At 42.7% G+C, this 19,194-nt stretch overlaps 1 protein-coding gene across 1 annotated transcript; it reads left to right on the top strand.

Moving 5' to 3' along the window:
• Positions 1 to 5,601: 5,601 nt before the first annotated feature.
• On the top strand, positions 5,602 to 15,213 carry LOC146634402 (focadhesin-like). The gene is made up of 6 exons (XM_085377724.1): positions 5,602 to 5,740; positions 6,045 to 6,310; positions 7,376 to 7,480; positions 13,733 to 13,834; positions 13,931 to 14,058; positions 15,171 to 15,213. The coding sequence occupies exons 1-6, from the start codon at positions 5,602 to 5,604 to the stop codon at positions 15,211 to 15,213; spliced, it is 783 nt and encodes a 260-aa protein (XP_085233850.1).
• Positions 15,214 to 19,194: the final 3,981 nt, after the last annotated feature.

The raw sequence follows: 19,194 nt of genomic DNA, 5'->3' as shown, positions 1-19,194 counted from the left end.
TCTGAGGATTGACCCTTGTGGGATCCCATAGGAGTGGAGTAAGCCCTGTAGTTATTTATATGAATTTTGAAGTGTTTGTGAGATAAGAATGATGAAAACTATGTGAGAGCATCGCTATAACTATAATCTCAGTTCACTATTCTGTTTGAATGGCATTAATCACCTTACCATTACTCAAGAATATTGTTTTGGAGTTTCAGCAGGCACAGTGATTTACACACTGGTGCCTTCCTGCAAAAAACCTGTTCCTGGTATTAACGCCTGTCAGCGGGGGGCTGTATTCCTGTTTTCTCCCACAATCCAAGGGCCCTAAATTTAATTGACCATAGTGTGAATATGAGTGTGTGGTTCTGTCTCTCAGTGATGGACTAGTGGCAGGTCAAGAGGTACCCATGACAGGTGGGATGGGTTCGTGACACCACAGGTTCCTAAGTTGGAGGAGAGGTTAAGAGGATGGATGGATGGATGGATGGTGTTTTAGTGCTGTGACTCTGAGAGAAACTAGATTAGAACTGATGCAAGGTGCAGGGTTCCTTAACCAGTTGAAGAAGCAGGTTTTTGGAAAACTTCAGTAACGACTTGTATTTTAGAAATGTGGCTGTAATTATATAACAGTGGAAGACACAGGCTGCCTTCAAGTGTTCAGGTATCCAAAGCAAAAGCTGATAACATGAAGGAAAGGGGAGATGACCAGAAAGGTATCTTTGAGAGATTTACCAGGAATAATATCAGCAGAAGGCTATGCATATGAAACATGGTATTCACGAAATGGAAACTGTACATTCAGGCAACAGTTATTAATTAAATTAATGTTCAAAAATATTTAAAATGAAAGATTTTACTACTTTGTGAAAAGTATTAGTTGATCTTGAATTTAAGGGCATCACCTCATCTTTCTAAAGGTGGGACGGGGACAAGAAAAACCCAGAGAAGTAAGTGTTGGAGGGACAGGAATATTTTGCAACTCATTCGCTTATCTGGCCATAGGGAAGTCATTTAATTGGGTATAAAAGGAGCATACTGGAAGAACAGGGCTCTCATTGGTTTACCCATCTACAAACTGTGGCACAATATCAGAATAATGTTCTGCAGTGTAAAATCTTTACTGGGTAAATCTAGTAAAGATCTGAAAACCAACATGATCTTCTGTTACTCAGGTGGCGCGCTGTCATGGAAATCATTGCATGGGTTTAGGAACACCTGCACGTTCTGCCTGTGAACACTGACATATCCAAATGGTCTGAGCTGAAGTTTGTTATCAGTGTTTAAAAAGGCTGCATCTCTGATGGTTGGCATTAGATCAGTGCCTATGGAATTGGCACCTTGCACATTTGGAAAGGAACCAAGACTGAATTATATACACAGGTTTTAGAGCAACATGTGCTCCCATGGAGATGATGTCTTTTACATGTTTATGGAGGATGTTGCTAAGCTGCACACTACAGCAGGGCTTTGTAGTGGAAGACCGCAAGTTCTGCACCAGATATTTGATGATATTTGTGACATCACGAGATGAAAAGCCACAGGACTGTTGAGCAGCTCTGTCCCTTATATCAGACAAAAATGGGACAACGATGCTCTCCGAAAAGTCCAGCACCTGGTCTCCTCAGTTCCCAGGTGTTTATGGATGGTTGTTGAAAGTAGAGGTGATGTTGGAAACATGGCCATGCTGCAAGCTTTTTGGGATGTTGCTGCCACCAAATTCACAATGAGCTCATTTGTTTTCTATGTTGCATTATGAGTAAAGTATGGGTTCATGAGATTTGGAGGAGGTAAAGTTTTTTGAACAGCATGTATAACTTTAACTGAGCTTCCTTAGTCTTTCTTAGCCTGCTGCAGTTACAGTTACAGCCGCGTATCTGTTACAGTGAACCTGCCGTCAGCTGTATAACGTTAGCATTAGCTTGTGTTGATGCTAAGCTGCTATTAGCAGGTCCTGTTCAGCGCTAAGTTGTGTCCGGACGACCTTACAGTTTAGTTTTCTCCGTATTACGATCACCAGATAACTGTGGATGGCCTCGTGTGTACGGAAGCTTCGTGGTGAAGCGCTTTGACCTGTGGGAAATGTAGGAAACACCAGGACGAGCTGCGCACCGCAGTAAACAAACATGCTGCTCTGTCTTGGCTGGTCGGCTTTGCCATTTCCAGATTGAGCGTTGTTATATATCTGGGGGATTACTCCTGATTAATTATTTGAGCTGTCTCGTACTATGTGGCTGTATCAGTGTGAGTGCAGCTCATCATGGTGTGTCGCACTAATTTAATAACAGTAGATGTTAGCCTGATGTCCTCTTAGAGACCAACAGAGCAACGCTGCTGATTTTATTTTTGTATTTTATAGTTTGAAAGTGACACTTGGGACACAATGAGTGTGCGTCCCAATGTATTGTGCTCCTTCAGACACAGATCCACACAGCATGTGTATATAAACCATGGAAGAAGCAGGAGCTTTCATAGTGACAGACTGCTCAGCTTCACAGTGTGTGTGACACAGGTGGGTCACTTGGATGGGCAGAGGTGAGGCCTGGTAAAAAGCTACAGCTGTAAACTGTGACAGTGCTCATATAGGGGGCTGTTGGGGTTGTCTCACTTTTGGATGCAGGCTCCAGGGGCCGTTAGGGGAATTGCAGTTTTTGGCACTTCTGCACAGGTTTCAGTTTTCAGCCCTGGAGGTGCCGCCTGATATGAGGTGACACTTTTGTCTTTGTCCTCTCACCGTCTGTGAGAGGTGAGTATCCACCATGTGAGTCCCTCCCTCTCCACCAGTCGGTCAGACGTCTGCCCGTCCTCCAGTCTGTTTCGGCTAAAAGGGAGATTTTCCTTCCTGCTGTGGCCGAGGGCTTGCTCATTGGGGTTGAGCGGTTAGTGGGATTTTCTCTGTACTTCGTGGTCTGTGCCTTCACGTGACTGTTGTTGTGATTTGTTGATCACAGAGACCTAAAAGACCTGGTGACCTCTAATTTCCTGCTTCTAAATCCAGACAGGCTGTTGTGCTCGGCCCTAAAACTCTTAGAAACAGCATCATCGTGGTCTCCAGTGAAGCTGTGAGGAGCCATCTTTGAGCAGAATATATCATTCAGTGTGCACAAACAACCACGTAGGTCTGTGAACTAAGCTGAGAGTGATTCTAGCTGCACGATTGTGAGTCAGTGTTATCAGACAGGTGCCATGAAAAGCCTCAAAGCCTCCAGTTAACCTGAAACGCTGCAGCACGAGTACCAACAGGAAGTAGAAAGAGAGCATATCTGTCACATATTAGCTCCTCTTCACTGACTCCCTGTTAAATCCAAGATTTAAAGTCCTCCTTCTGACAGACGAGGCCTCGAATAATCAGCCTCTGTCGTCTCTTAAAAAGCTTGTAGTACAAAGTTATACTGATAGAGCACTCCCTCCTCAGACTGCAGCCTTATTTGTTGTTGCTAGGTAGAATAGGAGGCAGTGCCTTCAGCAGTGCCTTCAGCTGTCTCTCAGTGGCCCGTCTCCTGTGGACCAGTTCCCAGCTTGGATTCATGAGACTCCCCATTTAGTTTTCGTGTTTTTTCTCTAAAGCTTATTGTTAGAACTGGATCAGGTGTCTCTGAGCCGTATCCCAGTAACACTGCAGTAGGAGGGCTGCTGGGAGACTCCATCATCTATCACCATGAGTTCTCTTTGAAAGCTACATATTTGTTATATAAGATAACGTAATCAGGCACTGTTAGCATCTCTGTTTGAACACTTATTGATAGATGTACATGACAACACACTGCCACAGTACTAAAATAGTTTAGCAAAATGCATTTGGAAACAACAATGTACACGTCATGTAAGTTCATATAAAGTTTCATCCAGACTGATCACATGTCTCTGAGGTGAGGAGGAGCAACATCACCTCATTACATCATTTTATTCCCTGTTCACAACCACAGTTTAAATCATGATTCAAGTACAGATTTGAAGCTTTAACAAAAGTATTGCTTTCATTTCTCAGAAATATTTTAATGCTCTCACCACATTTATTGGACAGATTCATTTTAAATATAAAGATTGTTTTTAATACCTTGATGAAAATCCTTTGCAGATGATGCCTCAGGTCTAAAACTGTATTCCCAGTATTCCCAGTGTGCCTCCTTAGTGTCATGGTAACACGTTGGCTCAGGAAGTGACAAAGTCACTTTTTAAAGGCAAATAAGAAGCTTTAAAAAATAAAAGCTGCCATATGAAACAAATGGAGCTTCCTGCTGTGGTGACCCCAGAGTGACTAAAGCATTTCTATAAACTAACACAAGAATAAACGAGAACATATCAAAATGAAAAGTAACTGCCATAAATCTCATGTACTTACACAGAAAAGTCAAAGCTCTGCCCATCAAAGCCCCGACTGTGATGACCTCAGGGATCCACCACAGCAATCACAGGCTGCCACTGTGCCGCTGAGTGCTCTCCCAAAAAGCCGCGGCCCGTCAGGCCCGTCGGGCTCGTGCAGTCTGAGTGTTGCACAGCAAAGCCTCCGTGGTGTCATTTCTAAAGCATCGTGCTCATGCATTGTTCTGGCTTGTATTGCTAGTGCAGACCTAGCATTACAGCACAGCCTGTATTGTTTGCTGTATAGGCAACATCCTGTAGAAACCGCTGGCACTGTTTGGTTTCAGACTTTCAAACCATTCACAGCCATGAAACAGGACTGAGCTTATTTTCAGCATCACCTCAAATATAATGAAGGCTTTCTTTATGCTGTTGGAACGTCTTCTTTATGTTGGTGACACGTTTGAAAGTGTTCAGATTTAAAGTGCAGTGATGTGTGTGTGTGTGTGTGTGTGTGTGTGTGTGTGTGTGTGTGCGTGTGTGTGTGTGTGCACTGTCACGCTGCTCTGACTGGTCAGTAACTCTGTTCTACATATTGTAGTAAATAAGCTGTTGATAAGATGAACAGGTGCTGACTTACCTGTTCCTGTTTTTGGGAGCCAGTAAACAGGCTGCTGGTAGCAGGTGGACAGTACAGCCTGGCTTATCGTTATGGTAACAGCAGGTGGGTGGGACTGGGTGTGTTTGGGGAGGGGCTTGGGTTACTGTGTTAGTATATTAATAGTATTCAAAAACAATATGTGTTTACTGATGCTGCTCATCCCCTCATTGTTTAGTATATGTAATAAATAATTGTTATTATTATCAATATTATTATCAGGTTAAGTGAAATTCATTCAGTCCAACTCAAAGAGAATTTCTATTTGTGCAAAATATTCCGTTTGCATAACATCAAGAAGCATAAATTCTTATTAAAATATGTAAGAAAACCAAAGTGTTGTTTAGTTAGTGGGTGGATGGCTGAAGGGTAATCTTGGTTTCCTTTGTTTGGGACAAACATTTGGGAATATTTGTTTGAGAGGAAGAACTTTATATTATATATATTATATATAATATATATTATAACACACGATAACTTTAAATGAATGTCGTGTTTTTAATTCCGCTCCGGACTCGTGAATCTCAACCCAGCAGCAGCGGTAACGTTTGCACGTCCTCTCCCGTTAATGCGGCAGGTAAATAATCAACTAACAGTGCATATTATGTTAGCGCGATCTGCCTTATTACAAACCTGCCATCACTGTGCATTTAGTGACCATGATGAGAGAGACAGAGTCTGGCTCATACGCTGGCAGTTCTCGCTGCAGTCTGCCGGTAGCGTCTCCTTTCAGGCAGGACAGACGAACGTCACCGAGCAGTGACTCAGTTTGTGGTCAAAGGCTTGCACCGATTTTCGGTAAGTGAATGTGTTTAATTGTAGGCAGGGACATTACTGGATATTCTTGTGTAATTGCTACAGAATAATTTATGTTAAACTTTGTTATTGCTACAGAAGAATATTTATTTTATTATTTTACATTTACATTTTTCTTTCCCGGGGACCCTGTGACACCCATTGAAGAGCCGTAGGCTGGATCTCTTAAGATCTCACTGTTGGGTTTGTAAGGCCATGTTACTCCTAAATTTCTACCTTGTTCAAAGAGAAGATATAAAACAAAGTTCTGAGCTAATCGACCTTAGTGTTCTCCTTTTTTAAACAGAATCGATAAAGAATCGAAAATGGAACCGGAATCGTGAAAATCTTATCAATACCCATCCCTATTTGTCGGTACTGCGCAAAGTGGCCAACAATCCAGCAGCAGCGACCGATTGGCTGTTGGCGGTCAGCTCCGCCCTGTCGTCCAGCCAGCGCCTGTCCTCCTCTCTTGTCCTGATTGTGACTTATCTCATCATCATGGGTCAGGAAAACATCTGCCAGCTGGCTTTGAAAGCAAGCCAGGCTGTCGCTGCTGCCGACCCCTGCCAGGTAGATAACCCACACAACTGTTCTCTTAAATCTGTGGACTGAATATAAAGTAATGCATGTTGTTCCCTCTGACATGTAGATATGTTGTATGTAAGGGAGCTAGCTTGTGTTTGTCTTTTTAAGAGCAGGAAACACATGTTGATAACCTGGTGTTTTGGCACCAACACATGACTTTGAAATGGTTCAGATCAGCAGGAAGATAAAAGCTGTCACTGCTGTGTGATTGCTGCTGATCTGCTGCCGTATAAAGGGAGAGGTTAGGGAGTGCTCTAAGGGGACAGACCTCCCTCTGGACTTGTGTTGGAGTCACTAGCTGCAGATGAAGTGTGAGTTTACCCCTCATTACTCAAGCGTGCACCGGGCCCCAGAGGATTCACCTTCTGCTCTAATTGCTCCCAGAGTGCTGCACACACTGGTGTTTGGATGCACTGGTTGAAGGTTGTTGGCATATTTGAGTCCTCTGGAGATCTCTGCTCGCTCGTACTTGTCATGTTAAACGTGCAGCAGCAGGTCTTTGTTACAGGAAAAGCCAGAAGCTAACCACTATGAAACCTTAATGATGATTTACTGCAGTGATGTTGATTCAAAGTGATGTTTTTGGCTCGACAGCATTAAACGTGTCATCGCTCAGCTTTATTTTCTTTGCCCCTCCCTCTCGCTCTCGGGCCGTGCAGGTGAAGCGGTCGCTCTGCAACAGTTAAGGCTCGGAGTGCCATTAGGTGTGTGGTGGTAATTAAGCTGTGACACTGCACAGCAGCGTGGTGTATCTAAGGACCGTGATGCTGTCTCACTGTTTCCTTATTTGTAACCTGTCTCATACTAAAGTGTCAGGACTTCATGTGTGATCTATGAAGCTTTAACTGACTGCAGAGTACAAGATGGGCACCACACATTTAGTATCACAAGGGCAGACTCAACCCTGCTCTATCTGTTTATGCTGAACATCCTGTGAAGCTGTCGGTTTGTGTGCACGTACAGGTCAGTGATGCAGCCTCTGTACGGTCTGACAAAGTGCATTTAATGTTTGGTTGGTGTGTTTGCTGATGTGGGTGTTTCCCTCTGCAGGTCCCGCCCTTCGTGCTGCTTCTTTTGTTCAAACTGACCAAAGAAAAGAATCCCGTCCTGGCTCACGCTGTTCTCGCAAGCCTGCCAAACCTCGGCACTCATAAGGTACGCAGCACGACTAAGAAGAACCTGTACTGACTGTGAGCGTCTGGAGACGGGGCTGGAACATCAGCAGCACCTTTCTACTTCATCTGAGCGCTCACAGTGTGTTTTAGTCCATCATACACACATGTGAGCTTTTATCTGTGGGGTCATCCAGGTCATGTAGTCTGAGGAGCTTCTCTTCATCCAGGAGGCTCCTAGAGTTTAAAAACCAGGGACCCGCGTGTCCCAAATACCAGCCTGTGAGCACAATCCACCAATAGCAGCGATAGATGTTAGTTTAGATTTTTGGGTGATTTAAGTTGCAAAGCCGTCATTTCAGTCTGCCAGGAGCTGCTCAGTTCAGAGCAACATGAGATTTTTGGTTGCCAGTAATTTGCTAATAGAACAGCCCCAGCTTTGTAATGAAATCATATAAACAGAGGTTACATGATCCAAAGGCTCCAATCTGGGACTGGAAGTACAATACAGTGGTTTGCAAAAGTATTCGGCCACCTTGAACTTTCCCACATTTTGTCACATTTCAGCCACAAACATGAATCAATTTTATTGGAATTCCAGGTGAAAGACCAACACAAAGTGGTGCACACGTGAGAAGTGGAACGAAAATCATACATGATTCCAAACATTTGTTACAAATAAATAACTGCAAAGTGGGGTGTGCGTAATTATTCACCCCCCTTTGGTCTGAGTGCAGTCAGTTGCCCATAGACGTTGCCTGATGAGTGCAAATGATTAAACAGAGTGCACCTGTGTGCAATCTAATGTCAGTACAAATACAGCTGCTCTGTGACGGCCTCAGAGGTTGTCTAAGAGAATATTGGGAGCAACAACACCATGAAGTCCAAAGAACACAGCAGACAGGTCAGGGATAAAGTTACTGAGAAATTTAAAGCAGGCTTAGGCTACAAAAAGGTTTCCCAAGCCTTGAACATCCCACGGAGCACTGTTCAAGTGATCATTCAGAAATGGAAGGTGTATGGCACAACTGTAAACCTACCAAGACAAGGCCGTCCACCTAAACTCAGGCCGAACAAGGAGAGCACTGATCAGAAATGCAGCCAAGAGGCCCATGGTGACTCTGGACGAGCTGCAGAGATCCACAGCTCAGGTGGGGGAATCTGTCCATAGGACGACTATTAGTCGTGCACTGCTGTCAGGGACCAAGCAGTAAAGCATAAAGGACACAGGTGGTTTTAATTCAAAAAAGGGGTTTTATTGACCCAAAAATATGAAAATATATTTAACAAAGCCAAAACTTAAACAGGCAGATCAATAAAAGAGGTCAACTCAACTCACAGAAGCACTGTGTCGAAGCTTGATTCGTTTGGCCAGAGTCACGTGATCGGGGACGTCCGAAGCTTCATTTAGAACCTAACTGCTTCGGTATCTGATTCAATGGTTTATAAGGAAGTGAATCATTCGCGGGATTTGTGGAGCGTTTTGATGGTGACAGATAGCGAACCACTGATCATTCTACTGAGAGATTTGGAGCCAGCGAGGAATAGAGGAGGTTCTGTTGTGTGGGAGTATTTTGAGTGGATTTTTGTCAATCGGGTGGGTTTTCCAGCTTTGTGTTCTGGCCGTTTGCTTTTGTTTTGTGCGTGTTTATTATATCTGAAAACGGGAAAAAGGTAAAATGTCAAAAATCTGCTTCCATAATATAAATATCATTAAATAACTTTAGAAAACTTCCACTTGACTCTTTACATGTAATGTTGTAAAAATATATATTTTATTGTTTAATTAATCTGAAAATGTTAGTCTGCCAAATGTGCAGCAATTGAATTTCTTTATTCTCTTTAGCTGATAGTTTGTGAGGCCCAGGTAGACTGTATAACTGCATCTCTACCAGTTTCTCTGCACTCCAGCCTCTTCTGTGCCATGTGAAGGGATGTTCCTTAAGGCAGGATAAATGATCTCCACGAAAAGGAACAGGTTCGGCCATCGCACACTAGAACAAATTCTCTTTTTAAATAAAAATGAAAAAGGGTTACCGTCAATGCATCATGTTTGTAATTTGCAAGTTCATAAGCATTTTCCATTTCACAATCAATTCTACCCCCAGGTCAAAAATATGTCTGGGAAAATTTCCCTGATATAATATTATTTATAAATACACCTGTCTAGCGATTAATTGCATAAGTGCATGGAGGCAGGACCTCAGAGCAGAAGCCTACTCCATAATGTGTTGTACATTATTATATGTATATATTATATGTAACGTGGTATTTTTCAATTATTGTATTTACTAACATCAAGAAGTCACAAGCAAAGAAAGACCACACCATGGTGCATATTTAAACAAGGAGAGTTTACTGGTCAAAACTATTTATTAAACAAATAAAACACATTTTTTTAACCACCAAAAAAATACACGTTCAAAGCAACAGTGGCCCAATATCAGACAGAACTCCACTCTGTAGAGTGGGCAATCATTATGAAGCAGTTGGTTTTATTTTGTGGATTCAAGCTGCTCTTTGTATTTTTGGCCACCAGATGTCACCAGAGAAGACTGTGTTTAAAAGCTTCGAGTAATGAACCGTTTTTCAATACAAGCTTCAATGCTTCAGAAAGCTTCATTTGGCCATCACTACACACAGGGGAACTTAAATACTGGTTTAGCTAAACCAAATGACACACACGGGGGAAAACAAGATGGCTGCCATATAACCAACTAATACAAAACATTTAAACACACATGAAACACCCCCCAGGCAATGAAGCATGTGGTGCAATCCAATTAGGCTGTCAGTGGTACTTCAGGTCTCTCAGCCCTTTGCTACACCTTTTGCCAGACAGGAGGAGAAGCCAACCCCCAGGTAACTCAAACAAAGAAAAGATGTATTAATATAACATAAAACGGAACTTTGACCTTGCAAGTTTAATATGTGTGCACGCCATATAAACATTGGAAGGTGTGATGGAAAAATAAATACATTTAATAAAGAAACAATATTGAACAATAAGAATATTTTAAAGTAGTGACTGTAAATTAAACTAAAGTGAATCAACGGGTGGTGAGGTGTGGCGCTTACCATGTGTGGCATGCCATCACAACTGCACAAAGTTGTGCTTTATGGAAGAGTGGCAAGAAGAAAGCCATTGTTAACAGAAAACCATAAGAAGTCCCGTTTGCAGTTTGCCACAAGCCATGTGGGGGACACAGCAAACATGTGGAAGAAGGTGCTCAGGGGCCCGTTCTTCGTACCTCGCTAAGTAGGTTAGCCGGATTAGATTGTTGACGATTTCGCGTGATCCTGGATCAGTCGGTTCCCCGAAGCTCATACGGGACTTGCTGTCATAGCAACAGAGCCGTAAGCGTAAACCTGCTCGGGAGCAGGTTTACTTTATGTAAACAGGATTAGATCGCGGCCACGCAGGTATGTCCGCTTCATTTATACGAAAGCAACAGCGATATTTTTCCACTGTTTCACCATAAATAAATATTATCAATGTAACTAAAGATAATGCAGCACTTGATCCTTTTATTGATGTCACACAGATACATACAGGTCATTTCCTAAAAAAGGGAAATGTACTATTAACATTCTATTACATGTATGTGATTATTACAGATGTAATTCATATTTCAGAGTAGTAATTGTAAATTACTTCGTGTAATCAAGATGAGAGACCACGGCTATAAAAGCGAAGGTGGATTTGGGAAGCCTGTCGCAGCCATGTCCTGTCCGTATACGCGACCAACCCATTGCGGAAGGTGCAAGATTGATAAGGAGAGTCCTCAGAATTCAGCGTATATTGCGGGACAGACAGGATCCTTTAGCTCAGCGCGACAGTGTGCTCATAGAGAGATATCGATATTCCCGTGAGGGTATTATTTACTTAACCAACTTGTTGACGAGGGGGTGCAGGACCACCACCTGTCTTTTTTTCCTCTGCCCTTTTCTTGGTTGCTGTTATGAACAAACTAACATAGTATTACAGGCCAGTATTACCTTGCCAAGAGACGCAAAGCAATCTAAGAGATAAATATTACCATTCTGTAGAATACTCCTGTATTCCACTTTTACTTGTTCCCATGTTCTTGTGGGTCCTGTTGTGGCTCTAATGTGAAAGGGGATATAATATAACATATTATAATATAATATAATGCCATATGATATTGGACAATATAGTGTCATATGATAGATCTACCCTACCGCCTACTGGTGTTGGCCAGAGGGGCCGATGGCGCGATATGGCAGCCTGGCTACAACCGTAGCTGCCTCCACCAGTGTGTGAATGTGGGAGTGAATGAATAGTGGTATCGTAAAGCGCTTTGGGTGCCTTGGAAAGCGCTATATAAACCCAATCCATTATTATTATTATTATTAAATTACCTACGAGTTTGATTTGTCAGCAACTTTCTGCCAGCCCTCTCTCCTTGCTTTTGCAGCCTTTGCAGTGTTCTCTTGCGTTTTAATTAAACTCTGAAACTCCTGAAATCCCTCACTCATGAGTTCTTGCTCTGCTGCCGGAAAATACCGAGCACGCCCCTTGGACATTTTCGCCGACCAATCAGCGGGTTGCCGATCAATGTTTCTACTATCGATGCGTAGCCCCTTTTACGACACCCAGTGATGTCACATTCCTGCGTCCAGCTGTAGTAATCGTCAACAGCAGGTGTGTTCGGGGAACCGGATTAGCGAGCTCACGGTTAGCGCGATGATTTGATCTTGGATGTGTCATTTGATCTTGGATGTAGTAAGCGACGTACGAAGAACGGGCCCCTGGTCAGATGAGACCAAAATGCAAAATGCTCTGTGTGGAAAACTAACACTGCACATCACTCTGAACACACCATCCCCACTGTCAGATATGGTGGTGGCAGCATCATGCTCTGGGGGTGCTTCTCTTCAGCAGGGACAGGGAAGCTGGTCAGAGTTGATGGGGAGATGGATGGAGCCAAATACAGGGCGATCTTGGAAGAAAACCTCTTGGAGTCTGCAAAAGACTTGAGACTGGGGCGGAGGTTCACCTTCCAGCAGGACAACGACCCTAAACATAAAGCCAGGGCAACAATGGAGTGGTTTAAAACAAAACATATCCATGTGTTAGAATGGCCCAGTCAAAGTCCAGATCTAAATCCAATCGAGAATCTGTGGCAAGATCTGAAAACTGCTGTTCACAAACGCTGCCCATCTAATCTGACTGAGCTGGAGCTGTTTCAAAGAAGAATGGGCAAAGATTTCAGTCTGTAGATGTGCAAAGCTGGTAGAGACAGACCCTAAAAGACTGGCAGCTGGAACTGCAGCAAAAGGTGGTTCTACAAAGTATCGACTCAGGGGGGTGAATAATTACGCACACCCCACTTTGCAGTTATTGATTTGTAAAAAATGTTTGGAATCATGTATGATTTTCGCTCCACTTCTCACGTGTGCACCACTTTGTGTTGGTCTTTCACGTGGAATTCCAATGAAACTGATTCATGTTTGTGGCTGTAATGTGACAAAATGTGTGCAAGTTCAAGGGGGCCGAATACTTTTGCAACCTACTGTATTTTACCTACACATACATTCTTATATTTAGACAACACCTGAGGGATAAAACAAACTGTAAATGTCTCCAGCTGGTGTTAACAGCACCACTAACACATCTGTGCTGATGGGGTGTGTGTATCTGTGATCTACAGCTCATGTCTGTCACATCAAATGCAGCTGAGTTTATGTAGATCCATAAAGCACAGCTGATCGTCCTGCGCTGTCTGTGGTCCTGAAATGAACCTAATAAACAAAGATGTGTTTTTGAGGTTTATCAGTGTAAAAGCAGAGATCAGACTGATGTCCATCAAATCTCTGTGATGCCATCTCTGTGCACAAATGAATGGCACAATATCAAGAGCAACAAATCAAACACTGCATTAAACAAACTGTGCTAAATATTAGCACCATTAGCAGGACACTGTGTGTGGATAATGTTGGTAAATCAGTTTGTGCACATAACTGAAATGTTCCCCTCTCGATGTTTAGCACTTTGACAAAGGAGCAAAGAGAAATTCCCACGTCTTCCACACAGTTTTCTCTGTGTGAACACAGACAGTGTTTCTTGTACCCAGTTTGTAGGAGCTGGGATTGGACTCCACCACAGCAGCCTCTGTGTGGGATAGATGCAGTGCTCTGTAGTATAAAGCACTCTGTCAGTGAGCTGGACTCTCCAAACCAGCAGTCATCGTCTAACATCTGCCTTCTTCAGCTGTAACCGTGTGTTTCTCTTGTAAACTTGGCTCTGATCATATGTGCTGTAATATTCCAGCTGTGCTTCCCGATCGTGCTGCACAGTCTGCACATGCTGGCCGGCTCCCCCAAGCTGAGAGCAGTGGGACTGCGCCTCATGACCGCTCTGTGGAAAAAACAGGTTTGTAATAATAACGCATTACTATAAATGTCATATTCATGTGTTCAAAGCTTCTGTTTGTCTTTGATTGTGTGCTGCTTTGGTCATGTCTGTAAGGACCGGGTCTACCCAGAGCTGCAGCGTCTAATGAGCCAGCAGGACAGCAGGGTGGTGCTGGGGAGGGACGCCCAGTGGGAGCAGATCCTGGCCAGGGCCGCCTGTGTCAGGGACATCTGCAGAGAGAGGTGGGTCCTCCCATACTTACAGAAACAGTGGGCACTTCCTACATTCACAGGTTCATTCATTCAGTGGACTTTGCATGCACAGTGCAGACAGTGTGAGCTTCCAACACCAGGATTCTTCATCTTCCCTTCTAATGAGTAATAATCACTGACTGGACTCTTCATAGATGTTTCTGCTCAGCAAGCTGATGAAAGTTCAGAAAAATAGAAATATTTGTTTTTTCAGTCACATCACATCAACTTTGCTTGTTAAGATAAATGAATGCACTTTGTAGCTTTGCAGTGAATGAAGCCTCAGCTCGACGCTCCACTGAGTCCCTGTTTCTCCAAAAATCAGCAGGAGTCCAGTTTTAAATATTTCCGTACAAATGTCCAGAGCAGCTACACGTGCCTGAATCCAGAAGGATCAAAGTCTTACAAAGTTCAGTTCAAACAGAGAGACTGAGAGGCAGCTAACTTCCTGTCTCTGCCAGACTATCAAAATAAAAGCATACATTTGAAGCAAAAGAAATCCAACTATGTCAGTCTGTAAGCACTGCTTCCCATATAATACAACTCTAAGCAAGTGAGCCTTAACTTTATAGTTTTAACCTTTAACCCAAAAACTATGTTGATCATATAAACTCCACAAACTGCATCCAGGCTCCTGCACACATCCTTTACATGTTAGCTGTTAGCTAATGCTTGTCAGTTTTTGTGAACTGGCCTTTATGTGTGTTGATGAAATAAAACGATGATTTTATTTGATTATTTCCTTTGTTCTAACCAGCTGGTGCACACTGTCCATCCTCCCGGGGCCTGTTACGCCTGCTAACATGTACATGCAGCTTTTTTAGCAGCATTAGTGAAAACCTGGGAAACCCTCTGGATGGATGCTACAGTACAAATTTAGCAAATCATTGAGCTGTTTTGTTGTTTTCACAAATGCTTACGTTTGCTTTTATTGTAAAACATTTGCAGCCATAAGAGTTTGCAATGATAAGAAGCTGTGTCTGGCATTTACTTACTTACACGTGTCCTGGCACTTTTAATGCTTTTTTCTTAAATAAAAATGGTAACAAAATTAGAAGAAACACATTTCCCACTTTGTTCACGCTGATGTGTGTGTTAACCAGGCCTTACCAGCATGCAGGGGACATGGTGGCTAAACCTCCTTAGGAAACTCAACTCCTTTGGAGTCAGCACACCCATCATGATGACTTTTTACTACGTCTTCCTGAAAGCATCATGACCTTCTCCATCACCTGCTGGTCCCACTCCCTCAGCCTTCATACAGGAACAGACTGCAGCATCAGTGTGCTCTAAAATCATTGGCCTGCCTGTCAGAACTCTGGCAGGTTTTCATCAACAGGCCCTTAGACAGGCAGCCAAAATCATCAGTGACCCCTCTCACATTCTTCACCCTGCATTTCAATGGCTCCCCTCTGGGCGACGCCTCCGCTGCATTTCCTGCAGGACTGAGAGGAGGAGGAGCGCCACCTTTGTCCCCAAAGCAGCTCTGCTTTTTAACTCCAGCTGATAAGAACATTTCCCACACCAGAAACATAAACTACTCTCTTATACCAACACTTTACTCACTTTTAGTCACTTACAGTCAGTGTTGGGAAGGTTACTTTTAAAATGTATTCCATGACAGAATACAGAATACATGCCCCAAAAAGTATTCTGTAACGTATTCCGTTACGTTACTCAATGACAGTAACGTATTCTGAATACTTTGGATTACTTAATATATTATCATGCTTTTTACAACAACGTGAATGTACTATTGCTGTGTGATTTATTACTATTACTGAAGGTCCGCGACTCCGAACTGTAGTAAAGGGACCTCTGACTAATACGGCGGGGTCCCTGTCGGCTCATAGCCGAAAAATAGCTTTACTTTGTTGTGTGGGTCAACTTTTCTTGCGAGAGACAGAGAGAGGCGTTGAAAGGCTGCTCCAACGGAACTTATTGTTTTCGGAGGAAAACACGAACACGGTGTACAGTCGAGTCTTAATAGCTTACTTACAACTGGGCTCGTCAGGCTCTCTTCTTGGCTGCAGTGGTTATTATTATATTTACATGCTTCCAGCTCCCGTTTTTCCTCGATGACAACTCGTACCTTTCCACTCGCCTTTTTCTCCCTCCTCGCGCTCACAGACCCATAACGTGTATGGCAGTCCATTCTCCCTGCAACACGGACTACACTGCCCATGATGCTACATTCTTTAGAGCTATGCCTGTAGCATTCTGCCTGTTAGCTTAGCACAACAACAACAACAACGAAAAGGCGCTCTCTCACCCAGGAAACACACAGTCGCAGAGAGAGAGAGAGAGAGAGCGTCGCCCTGTAACCATGGCAACCGTAACGCTGCCGCCTGGAACAACAGAACGTAGCTGTCAAACAAACCCAAACAGTCCTGACCCGCGACAAAATGAAACAGGGAAGTACCGCAGTGTAGTCCATTTATTTCAACAAAGTAACTGTATTCTGAATACCACCTTTTTAAACGGTAACTGTAACGGAATACAGTTACTCATATTTTGTATTTTAAATACGTAACGGCGGTACATGTATTCCGTTACTCCCCAACACTGCTTACAGTTATTTATTCACCTTCAGTCACTTTAATTTTAAAACTGTGTAATTTTAAAACTGTATATTCTGTGTATTTATTATCTCACTTTTATTGTGCTTATCTTCAACGTCATGCTGCTCTGTTGTATGTTAATTGGCCCTTGGGGATAAATAAAGTCTCTCTGATTCTGATCTTGTTTTTTTTTTATATTGGTAGTTTGATAGGTTTCGTATTTGTTTTCTTTTACATCATATTAAAATGTATAAATATATAGATTTAAATATATTTGTGTAATCATGTCTGGATTGTGTTTGGTTTTCTTTTATTTATTTCTGCAGTGGTTGTTGTGTATTACTATTTAGATTGTCTTTTTCCATTATTGTAATTGTGTATAAAGTTTGATTTGAATGAAAGTTACACTCAAATGCTTTCAGTGTTGCTGTGTTGAGTGTTTTCATGTTTAATGTTTGTATGGAAGACACAGAAAGACATTCGGCTAAAGAAATCTGTGCTAGAGTGACTTTAAAAAATAAATAAACAGAATGTAAATAATGATGTTTAGTATTTGAGATGGAAACTGTTTCTACAGGATCCTGATGGACACTCAAAGGTTTATAAAATGTTCTCATTAGTTGTTTGCAGCAGAAAATCAACCGATGTGAACCAAAACAATAAAAGTGTGTGAGACTACAGATTCTAGAATCAGAACTGCTGATTTCATTACTCTGAACTTTTAAAGGCGGGTTTTGTATCTGAGAGCAGGGACACTTGCTGTGTTCAGTGTGACTCGTCTCTGCAGAAGGTCAGGGCTCTGATAGTTGCAGTTAGCGGGTGACTTACTGGGCAGGTGGATCCTGAGTGTCTGTGGGAGTCAGGGTTCATTATGGTCCTGGTTGCTACTGGAAATAAAAAAACAAAAGGAGGGTGTGTTGTTCAGGAAGTACAGACTGTAGCTCAGCAGGTAGAATTACTAACTGGAAGGTTGGAGGTTTGATCCCTGGCTGCTCCAGTCTGCACGCCACGGTATCCTTGGGCAAGATGTGGAACCCCGACTTGCTCTCCGATGCATCCATCATAGTGTCATTGTTAGAAAAAGAAGTGCTTGTGTGAATGAAGCACGCTGTATAAAATGCTTTGACTGCTCATACAGAAAAGCAGCTCATAAGAACTGGTTCATTTTCCAGATAATTCCACTATTAAGACAACAGACATTTGGGAGGCTTTCTCTGAGAGTAACATTGAAGGTCTTGCTGCTCCTCCACAAAATGAACTTCAGATTAAAGACACAGCTCAGCTAAACACAACTCAAACTAATCTACACTATGTTTCTTTATTACGCAGCGTTTTTATAACTATTTCCAGATGTTTCTAAAGATGAAAACAGAATTAAACTCCAGCCTGATGCGTTTCTGAGGTTCCTGACTCTGACCGTCCCTCAAACGCCTCTCTGGGCGTTTCCTTCCGTCGCTTTTACTTTCGCTTTCGTGAATGTTGTGGCGCAGTTGATCGTCTCGAAGTTAAGGTAACGTTAGCAGTCTGTACTGTTTTCCTGGCTGACATCAGCTGTGTGCAGCTTAGTTTCAGCATAAATCTGCTTCGTTTTATGTGAGATCAGAGTCTGGGAACGAGACAGAAACAGTCGATGATCAGCAGCTGAACTCGATGTTACTGTGGATCCACTGACTGATGTCTGTAGGCAGCTTCTCCTGCCTCCGTCAGTCTGTTATGGAAGCCCGTTTCCGCCACAAAAAAGGATCCATTCTCGAAATGTCGAGTTAGTTCTGCCAATCAGTAATCCAGCTACAATGCGCACTCAAACCCGCATCGCAACAAATCGGCGCTTTCGAGAGTACGTTAGCTGATATTAACGCCATGTGATTCAGCTAATAACAGAAGGACTTCATCATTTGTGAAGCCACACAGACAATAATCAGCGACTTGTGCATTTATGACTGGCTGTAATTCTGGTATCTTAGCTGTAGCATTTGTAGCTGAGGGCTTCAGCTTCCGGGTAACAAGGAAATTACGTCATTCACGTAAATGACTGATTGACAGCACTAACTCTTAAGTTTGAGTTAGTTTTTTCAAAATTCCAAGTTAATAAGTCGAAATTACGATAAAATAAGTCGAAATTTCGAGTTCTGGATCCTTCTTCTTTTTTTTAGTGACGCAAACGGGCTTCCAGTGTGTGGATGTTGTTTAACTGCTGACAGTGAGACAGGGCTGTCCTAAGAGTCGCTGCCAACACTTCATCTATAAAATGCATTTCTCTGCTCGTTCGCTATAGTCTGCTGTCGTATTTGTATGCAGGTTATTTTCAGTTTAACTGCTGATGTTCATTCGTGTATTGTAGGTGAATGCGTTGATGATTGATCATAAATTAGTAAACTGGCCGTTTTTGTTCAATAATTCCTGTTTCATGTTCAAACCGTCAGACAGAAACTCTGCGTTTGTTTTTATGTTCTTCAGCCTGTTGTTCTTGAGGTAATCTGTGATGCGTTCAATGACCCGCCACATGCTCTGAGGGTCATTTGAAGAGAAACAGAACTTCATCTTTAGAGCATAAGTGGGTTTTTGC

This window comes from Diplotaxodon limnothrissa, linkage group LG3 (genome assembly GCF_057381915.1).
Source record: "Diplotaxodon limnothrissa isolate DT_005_m linkage group LG3, D_limnothrissa_male_GT1.1, whole genome shotgun sequence".
Classification (NCBI taxonomy): domain Eukaryota; kingdom Metazoa; phylum Chordata; class Actinopteri; order Cichliformes; family Cichlidae; genus Diplotaxodon; species Diplotaxodon limnothrissa.
Note: the sequence above shows the minus strand (reverse complement) of the source record. Positions and strands in the feature narration are given on the sequence as shown.